The sequence below is a fragment of the Oncorhynchus mykiss genome, chromosome 29 (genome assembly GCF_057628025.1).
Source record: "Oncorhynchus mykiss isolate SJ-2025 chromosome 29, ASM5762802v1, whole genome shotgun sequence".
Classification (NCBI taxonomy): Eukaryota; Metazoa; Chordata; class Actinopteri; order Salmoniformes; family Salmonidae; genus Oncorhynchus; species Oncorhynchus mykiss.
In genome coordinates this window covers 34,388,561-34,397,967 of record NC_143050.1, presented here as the reverse complement: position 1 = coordinate 34,397,967, position 9,407 = coordinate 34,388,561, and the positions used below count along the sequence as shown (strand labels likewise).

Below are 9,407 nucleotides of genomic sequence, written 5' to 3'. Positions count from 1 at the left end.
GGTTACAGGTCACATCATGCTTGCAAATCACACAGTGGTCTGAAACTCCTTGGTTACAGGTCACATCAGGCTTGCAAATCACATAATGCTGGCTTGCAAAGTGACATGTAATTCCTATTGGAATCCAGACAGAATGAGGAGATCCAACAATTGGAACCATTACAAGACCGGTCATAGCACTATGAGGGTTTGGCAAATAATAGTGCATATATAAGCAATAGAAAGCCATTTAGGACTCAACCGTTAGTTGGCTTTCTTTTTCTGCTGCTCCTGGAAGAAGTCGTTGCAGGCTACGGTCAGGGTCGCCACCAGAACCACATACTCATTGAAGTCCACCTCGTTGTCTTTGTTGGAGTCCAGAACTTTCATGATCTTCTCCAGTAGCATGGGGTCTTTCTGAAACTGGAAATGAAAAGAAAGAACAATTAATCAATCTATCAAAGATCTATCCACTAATCAGTAGTTTCAAACCCTGATTAAGTACATTTGATCATTTAAGGGATGGAGTTGGGAGAATGGAACCGCGCTCAAATTCATAGGCACAGCTATTATGCGAGGGTTGAAAGTCAATGAGATCAACATCGTTTTGGGTCTATGAAATCTTTACAAAGATGTAGGCATATCTCATAAATGAAACAACCATTGAGCAGCTGCAAATCTTCCAGACTGTAACTCCCGTGTTCTGTTCCCCTGGGCTTATTCCAGTTGACGTCAGGACACGCACAGGCCTCTGACTTACTCTACTCATCCACACAGCACTACCAGGAAATGGACCGTCCTGAATCCTGATAGGTCTGATGTCGCCTATTGACCGGTCTGGATTCAGCTGCCTGGCCAATAAATAAGTTCCCTCGGGACAACAGACTGCAATTAGGCCCTGTGTCAATCTCCCAGCCTGAGATCTGAGATGGAGATCTGAGGAGAGACGCCTCAGGCTCTGAGTCATTGGATTCATGGTGCTGAAGCCCTATCCAGGATATTAGACCACCTAAGGCACTGACTGGGCACAGCACAGCACCTCACCACACAGCCAATGTCCACTGGAAGCTAGTGTGTCAGTGGCAATAATCAATGACACATGAGCTGAGACCTATCAGAGGTGTGTATGTGTGTGTGTGCCCGTGTGTGTAAGATGGTGACCGTTGGATGGCTTCTTTCAGTCAAGCCAAGCCAGTTTGGGATACAGAGCCCTGTGGTGACTTCAGGCTCTGGTGATACGGAGCTAATGGAGGTATGTAACACACAAACACACACACACAAACACACAGCTCAGGGGGCCATATCCTGATTTGATAGTTTGACTGGATATGTGCAAATCTTCATTGACATTGACTTGAAAAGTTACTATTTGGCCCAAGGTAACAACGTTGTATCTAAATCAACAGTAAGCAGTATCTATCGCCTCAGCATACAGTGTGATTGATCAATGACAGAATTACTCAGTGATAGATTATGAATTTGAAATGTTTTAATCACTAATTAGCTCAATGTTGACCCTAGGACATAAAGCTACAGTATGAGTCTGCATCCCACATGGCCACGTATTCACTACATAGTGCATTACTTGTGACAAGGAGTTTATCGGGAATAGGATTACTTTTGACAAGTAGTTTATAGGGACTAGGATTACTTTTGACAAGTAGTTTATAGGGACTAAATGTGTGCAAGACTGGTACCAGGACACCGTCTCTATACCTGTCAGAGGTACGTCAGTGGATGGATATTAGTGACATCAGAAGGGAGTAGTCTAAGTCTAGATTTGAAGGTGATGTGGGCCACTGCTGATGATGCGTAGACACCTGAGGCTTCCTTCCATCAGAGTGAGGGTGGAGAAAACCCGAGGGAATAGAGGGGGAGAGGAAAAGAGATTTGTCTCTTTAATCCGTCACTCACAGAGGGCAGTGGAGAGTAACAAAATAATGGAGTTATACTCAATTTAACTAGAACTCAAAACTTCACAGCAAGGAAACTAATCCAGCATAATGTAGGAGGAGAATATCAAATAATTGCCCTTTGCATTAGTGTTTCTTTCTTGCTTTCCTTTTTGGACAAGCGGATAACTCTACCATTCTCTTAATCAACCGGGTTCTCGTTGTATGCGTTCTGTAGATGTAAGACTAGGATCTTAATACAAGCCAGTTTTCTACAACAGGAAAATATTCCTGCAGCAACAGAAAATGTCAATTATTATGTGGATTATAATTCATGGACACATTTTGTAGGGGTTGATACATTTTTCATGAGGGCAACTCAAGTCTGACATTTTAAAGTGGAAATGACTAACTTTAGAAACCTCTTTAAACCTTGAATACACTACGAGTTTGCATTTCCTGCAGTGCAGGAAAATTCTCGGCGACAAAAGAGTGATCAAATTGTAGCCACTGAGGTATATTGAAGAACAGAAAAGCGAAATTGCCACTCTTCACATCTTTGAGAATCATGTAAATTGTGTGTTGTAGGCCTAGGTCTATAATTAGAACCAAATTAACATAACAGACAACATGAATTTGTACAACAGCGAGTTTTTTTTTGAAACACTGGACATTTGCAAATTCAATACGCACTTAGTTGTCTTGTTCATCTTTCAAGTCTCAATGGGTAATCAAGTAGGATTAAGAAGCCCCCGGAACATATCCACGAGTCTGCATCATCCTCACTGTTGATCACCATGAAATCAACGGAAGGAAAGAAAACAAGTTGAAAAGGTCACGCTCCACTAAACCAAAGCATTTCCAATAATGAACATGTTGTCGACGGTAACGACAGCCAGACGTGATGTGCTGTTACGATTTCATCGAAACACGCGGGCTCCACTACTCCAACTGTCACAAGGATGTCTCTAATTCAAGACAACGCATTACTTGAGGTTCAGCGCACAGCTAATGTGCTACATCTATTCAAAAACATGTCTCCGTTTGAGGAGGAGAGGGCAATACCTTGTGACACGTTTTACTATGAGCTGCCAAGTAAAAACAGCTTAACACGAATAGAACTTGATACACTCGTTTTTCTTTTTCCTATTCACGTTTTACAGTTTCCCAAAAACAACAGCGAAATAGTGTCTTAAGAGGTCAAACATTTTTTCCCAGGCCCGTTCATGTCAGGCCCTCCCGAAATATACCGATTGTGGGCCTTTCAACTGTTGTACCTGGCCAAGTGAAGAGAACATCAAAATACTGTAAAACTATATTGAAAATGATAAATTATGGATTTTTAGACATCTTCTTCACATCTTCACAGGGAGTTCACTGTTCAATAGTTGTTTCAGCTCTCCCTTGTTGAGCTTGTGTTTGTCTCCGTCGCTCCCGGAGTAGTTGTCGAAAACTGTTCTACTGTAAGCAGCACCTTCAAGTCGGCTTGGCATGATGTTGATAAGTTCTTTACACCACTGTAAATCAAATCAAATCAAATTTTATTTGTCACATACACATGGTTAGCAAATGTTAATGCGAGTGTAGCGAAATGCTTGTGCTTCTAGTTCCGACAATGCAGTAATAACCAACAAGTAATCTAACTAACAATTCCAAAACTACTGTCTTGTGTCAGTGGCAATAATACTCTATATATGATGGTGTTTATAGAGAGTATAGACAGTATATGAATAGAAAAGGTGTGTACAGCATTAGTTACATAGGATGAGCATTGACTAGACTACAGTATTTACACTGAGTGTACAAAACATTAGGAACACCTTCATAATATTGAGTCGCAACCCCTTTTGCCTTCAGAACAGCCACAATTCTTCGGGGCATGGGACTCTACAAGGTGTCCAAATCGTTCCACAGGGATACTGGCCCGTGTTGACTCCAATGCTTTCCACAGTTGTGTCAAGTTGGTTGGATGTCCTTTGGGTGGCGGACCATTCTTGATACACACGGGAAACTGTTGAGCATGAAAAACCCAGCAGCGGTGCAGTTCTTGACACAATCAAACCGGTGAGCCAGGCACCTACTATCATACCAACCTTTTTTCAAGGGCACTTAAATATCTTGTCTGGCCCATTCACCCTCTGAATGGCACACATACTGTATATAATCCATGTCTGAATTGTCTCAAGGCTTTAACATCCTTCTTTAACCTGTCTCCTCCCCTTCATCTACACTGATTGAAGTTAATTCAACAAATGACATCAATAAGGGATCATAGCTTTCACCTGGAGTCCCCGGGCCAGTCTATGTCATGGAAAGAGTTCTGTACACTCAGCGTACATATTAAGTGGGTAAGACAGTATGTAAACATTATTAAAGTGACCAGTGTTCAATGACTATGTATATAGGGCAGCAGTCTCTAAGGTTCAGGGTAGAGTACCGGCTAGTAACAATGACTAAGTTCAGGGCAGGGTACTGTGTGGAGGCTGGCTGGTGGTGACTATTTAACAGTCTCTCTGTCCCAGCTTTGATGCACCTGTACTGTCTCCACCTTCTAGAAGGTAGCGGGGTGAACAGGCCAAGAGTCGGGTGGCTGAGGTCCTTGATGGTCTTCTTGGCCTCCCTGTGACACCTGCTGCTGTAGATGCCCAGTGTGCTCCCGGTGATGCATTGGGCTGCCTGCACCACCCTCTGGAGAGCCCTGCAGATGAGGATGGGGGAAATTACCGTACCAGGAGGTGATACAGCCCGACAGGATGCGCTCTGTAGAAGTTTGTCAGGGTCTTTTGTTATTTATTTTATCTAACTAGTCAAGTCAGTTAAGAACAAATTCTTATTTGAACAAAATCTTAGGGGCCAAGCCAAATTTCTTCAGCCTCCTGGGATTCCGATTTGGAATTCCATTTAAAAAAAAATCCTAGTTGGATCTCTTTTTTTCCCCCGAGTACCCAGGTGTCTTAAACGCGCTGAAGTTGGAAGTCTGAGATTTCCGAGTTCCGAGTTTCCAGTTGTTTGGAAAAATCTCTGGTCAAGGTTTTAAAAGTTATGAAATCTCATGTAGGTTGAAATCAAACTTTGCTGTGGCTGGGGTTGTGGAAGCTGTAGGCACGGTTATTTGAGCTATCCGATTGGCCAGCGTAGTAGGCGCACTCGATTTAGCCGCAGATCTCCCGGTCTGCCGAAGAGGTTCAAAACGGGAACGCTTTGCCTACCCTGAGCGTAGGGCTTCTGATTCAAGTGCACCTACCGCCAACAGCACCAAAAAGGGCTAAGCACACACCCTTGTGGGGCCCCCATGTTGAGGATCAGCGTAGCGGAGGTGTTGTTGCCTACCTTCACCACCTGGGGTCGGCCCATCAGGAAGTCCAGGACCTAGTTGCACAGGGCGGGGTTCAGACCCAGGGCTCCGAGCTAAGGATGAGCTTGGAGGTGAAGGCTGAGCTGAAGTCGATGAGTAGCATTCTTACATAGGTATTCCTCTTGTCCAGATGGGATAGGGCAGTGTGCAGTGCGATGGCGATTGCGTCATCCATTCACACTTTCAGTTTTGTGCAAATGCTTCCATCTATTCACGGATTTTGGTTTGGAGAAGTTCTAATTGTCACAGTGGGAACAACATCCTCTATGCACTTCCTGATGTACTCAGCCACCTAGACAGTGTATACATCAATACTCTAAGATGTCATAATTAAAGGATATATGTAAACCTAACCGAATTACTCTCGCATTGGATCGAGACGAATGAGTCACCGCCACAATTTAAATGACGATATTCTGTTAATTGGAGAATTAGATTACATGGCATACGGTTTTGTTGTTGTTCGATTTTTGTCCCTAAGATGTCTTTCGAACAGCTAACGGCAAGGCAACAGTTTACAGTAACATCACTTCACACTGAATTTGATTTCCCAACAATATGCTCCGCACCTCAACTTGTTATAATATTAGATAGAAAAACTAAGATGAATGAACTTCAGACGCAGTTTCAGGTGTTCATGAAAAACTATGCACTAGGGAGATTTTCCGTTGCGGCCCTCAGAAGGGAGTTTGTGTCCACAAAACGAAAAGTTTTAGAATCAACATTCCAATAAAGTAAGTGTAAAACTTCAGAAACTACCATCTCTGTTCCAGAGCAGAACCGCCTGTCTTCCAATGATACTTGACTGCCCTCTAGCGGTCTCAGGGAGCCTGTGCAGTCAACATGTGTTTCATGATGCTTTAATGTTCCATGATGATCGCAAAACACTGGATCAGAATTCATTGCCTTATTTGGTTAATTTAGATAATATAATAAATAGTATAAAGCCTCCTTTGAGTTAGAGAGTGGTTACTTGAGCTCCACCATAGAAACCATCTCTGTGGTCCGCTCCACTTGCCTCTTTTCACTTCTAACCATCAGACCTTATTCTAACCAGCATGATGCAAGACGAACCAACACAAAAACACAAGTGTAATTCAACATGAATAATGTGGAGCCTTTGAACTCAAAAGTCACTTTTGACAGCTTTCTATGATTTATTACTGTTGACCTCCAACAACAAGTCCATAAGAGAAAGAGAGGAGAGAGAGAGAGGAAGAGAGGAGAGGGAGAGAGGAAGAGAGGAGAGAAGGAGAGGGGAAGAGGGAGAGGAAGAGGAGAGGGAGAGAGAAAGAAAGAAAAAAAGAAAAAGAGGAAAACATATATTTTTTAAAGTTGTTTTTCATTAATAATCAACTGATTTAACCAAAATGATCAAATTTGACAGTTCACTAGTTTCTGCATTAATACATGAGCACCAAAGTTTGGCTTTGACCACAGTGTATTGTTTCTCCTCAATGCGAGTAAAGAAAACACACTTGACTTTGTCTTTGTCACTTCTGATCAGCGGGAGGCAGCTCTCTCAGATCTGGGTCAGAAATGTGGGAGGGGGAGGGGGAGGGGGGGGAGGAGGAGGTGGCGCCTCGATCTACATAAGAGGCTAAGATCGACCGCCAACCTAATTTGGCACTACGGCACCAGATTATTTGCCTTTTGCAGAAAAACAAACATTACAGCTGGAAGTATCTTTGCCATTCTTGTGGAGTCTGTTGCAACCAACCCAGATAATAAATGAATCCTCTGAGACTATTAGACTTTAGTTGGGACACAGTGAGTGCAGGCGGTTTGTTCAGCGGTGTGTCTCTCCCCTGGATGTCTCACCTGACCGTGGCTAACCTGACCCTGGGTCTGGGGCTCCCGGAGCAGTCCGTCCTTCAGCCGGCGTGGGACTACCTCCTGCAGCACCACCAGGCTGAGCTGCGGAGCCCTTTGTTCCCTGTGGTCATCTCTGTCTCTACCTACCTTCTCCTGGTGACCCTCTACACCCTGCTAGACCTCCTGGCCCCCAGCTGGCCAGCCCTCAACAGCTACAAGCTCCACCCAGACAGACCCGTCACCTGGGACAACATCTGGACCACCCTGTATCTCACAGCCTACAACCACCTGGTCTATATCTTCCCTGCTGCTGTGGGCCAGTGGCTGTGGAGGCCTCCTATCCCGCTCCCCCGTGACGCACCCACTCTAATGAGCTTCCTCCTGGGCATCCTGGGGTGCATGGTGGTCTTTGACTTCCAGTTCTATCTTTGGCATCTTCTACACCACAGAGTCCCATGGCTGTACCGCACCTTCCACGCCATGCACCACCAGTACCTTCAGCCCTTTAGCCTGGTTACCCAGTACGTGTCCGCCTGGGAGCTGATCAGCTCGGGCTTCTGGACCACTGTGGACCCCCTCCTGCTGCAGTGCCACTGCCTGACCGCTTGGGGCTTCATGGTGTTCACCATCTGTGTGTCCACTGAGGACCACTGTGGCTACGACTTCCCCTGGTCGCTGCACCGCCTGGTGCCCTTCGGCCTGTGGGGCGGACCCCCCAAACACGACGCTCACCACCGGATGCCCGGGACAAACTTTGCCCCGTTCTTCTCCCACTGGGACTGGCTGGGGGGGACTAACATGGTGCCCACCCCCTCCAAAGATAGATATGTTGAGGAAGGTCTGAAAGGGAGGAAGGATAAAGGAGCTTGAGTGTTGCTTTTTTTCTCTCTCCTCCCTCTCCCTTGACCGCTTTTTGTGTGTATTTCATCCAATCTCTCTCCCTTCCTTACTCTATCTCTTCTGTCTTTCTCTCTGTCCACACCTCTCTCTCTCTCTCTCTCTCTCTCTCGCTCTTCACCTTTTCCATCTTTCTTTGTGTTCATGAAATGTAATGACTTTACACTAACTGCGCTCTGTAGCTCTCTGTCAGATCTCTGGTTTTGTACGATATTGATTTGTTTGGGGTTGCTCTGTGGGTTTTTTTCATTGGTTTCCATGGCATTCTCAGGTCAGACTTCCCTGCATTTGAAATGTGTGTGTTTTACTAATACCGCTAATAATCCATGCTGACTGGAGTTGTACATTTTTGCTACGTTTTTTTGCTATTGACATTTTCCTATGTTTCTCTGTTTTGAACTCTTTTTGAATAATTTCTTTGGGGGTAAATCCTATGACTGGATAACCTGATGTAGCATAACTGTCTGTTGGTAGATGAGAGACATGTAAACATAAGACTGCACAGATGTTTTATAGGTATTTTAATAACTCATGTAGTATTTTTGGAAAATGTGTGTTTTGTTGAAAATAACACAGTTGAAGGATTGCAGCACAGCAATTCAAGCAGGGTAACACAAGGGAAATCCGCGCGCGCGCGCACACACACACACACACACACACACACACACACACACACACACACACACACACACACACACACACACACACACACACACACACACACACACACACACACACACACACACACACACACACACACACACACACAAACCAGAAAGCTGAATGGCAGTCTTTTAGCGGTGTCCAGTGGGCCGCCAGAGCGATGCGTGGGGCCAATACTAATTTATCATCCTCTCTTTCAGACACTGTCTATAATCTCTTTGGCAGAGACCTCTACACTGACCCTCCCACGACAAAACACCTTCATTGTGATCCATGATCTTCAGCCTGGGGCCTAAACACAAACAAAAACCAAACACAACTATTTCTCTTTTCAAGCATGTCATTGGCCGAGCATCAAGTATACTTGGTATTCCTAGAGAGTGTGCTTGTGTTCTAATAGATTATTAATATGGGAAACTGCAGAATATTTGTACTGTTGATGATGATTGGAGCAGAGGGTCGGTGAAGAGTTAGAGAGCAGAGTGAAATGTCAGCCGTGTTTTAATCAGATTGTCAAACTATTGTTGGGAAAGGGTCTACAATTTTGGAAATATTAAAGAAATATGAATGTTGATTGTCATTTAAAAGTCATCATCCGCTGTGAGATGGAATCCTTATAGTGCTGTAAATGTGCCTACGTTTCCAATGATCATTCGTTCTGTTCTAACCATCGTTCACCCGAAAGGGTGTAGATAGAGCACAGCCGATGTGTGCTCTATCTACACGTTACTAATCCTCGCTTGTGTCACAGTTTTGAAACCCTTTGAACTTAACTTTCATATCGTCGAGAAATTATTTTCTAAAAA

At 44.4% G+C, this 9,407-nt stretch overlaps 2 protein-coding genes across 2 annotated transcripts; one reads left to right on the top strand and one right to left on the bottom strand.

Moving 5' to 3' along the window:
• Nucleotides 1–243: 243 nt before the first annotated feature.
• On the bottom strand, nt 244–3,364 carry LOC118945261 (protein S100-Z-like). Its single transcript, XM_036967239.2, has 2 exons — nt 3,239–3,364; nt 244–402 (listed from the first exon to the last, which is right to left on the bottom strand). The coding sequence occupies exons 1-2, from the start codon at nt 3,362–3,364 to the stop codon at nt 244–246; spliced, it is 285 nt and encodes a 94-aa protein (XP_036823134.2).
• A 3,451-nt stretch (nt 3,365–6,815) lies between these two features.
• On the top strand, nt 6,816–9,192 carry LOC110509673 (cholesterol 25-hydroxylase-like protein 2). Its single transcript, XM_021590696.3, has one exon. It carries the CDS (start codon nt 6,958–6,960, stop codon nt 7,909–7,911), a length of 954 nt encoding a protein of 317 aa, XP_021446371.1. The 5' UTR covers nt 6,816–6,957; the 3' UTR covers nt 7,912–9,192.
• Nucleotides 9,193–9,407: the final 215 nt, after the last annotated feature.

What these genes read in the sequence shown, in the direction of transcription:
- LOC118945261 (XM_036967239.2), bottom strand. Translation starts at nt 3,364, where the DNA reads ATGCCAAGCCGACTTGAAGGTGCTGCTTACAGTAGAACAGTTTTCGAC. An exon ending in TATTGAACAGTGAACTCCCT is followed by an intron (nt 403 to 3,238) that starts GTGAAGATGTGA and finishes TTTCATTTCCAG; the next exon opens with TTTCAGAAAGACCCCATGCT.
- LOC110509673 (XM_021590696.3), top strand. Translation starts at nt 6,958, where the DNA reads ATGAATCCTCTGAGACTATTAGACTTTAGTTGGGACACAGTGAGTGCA.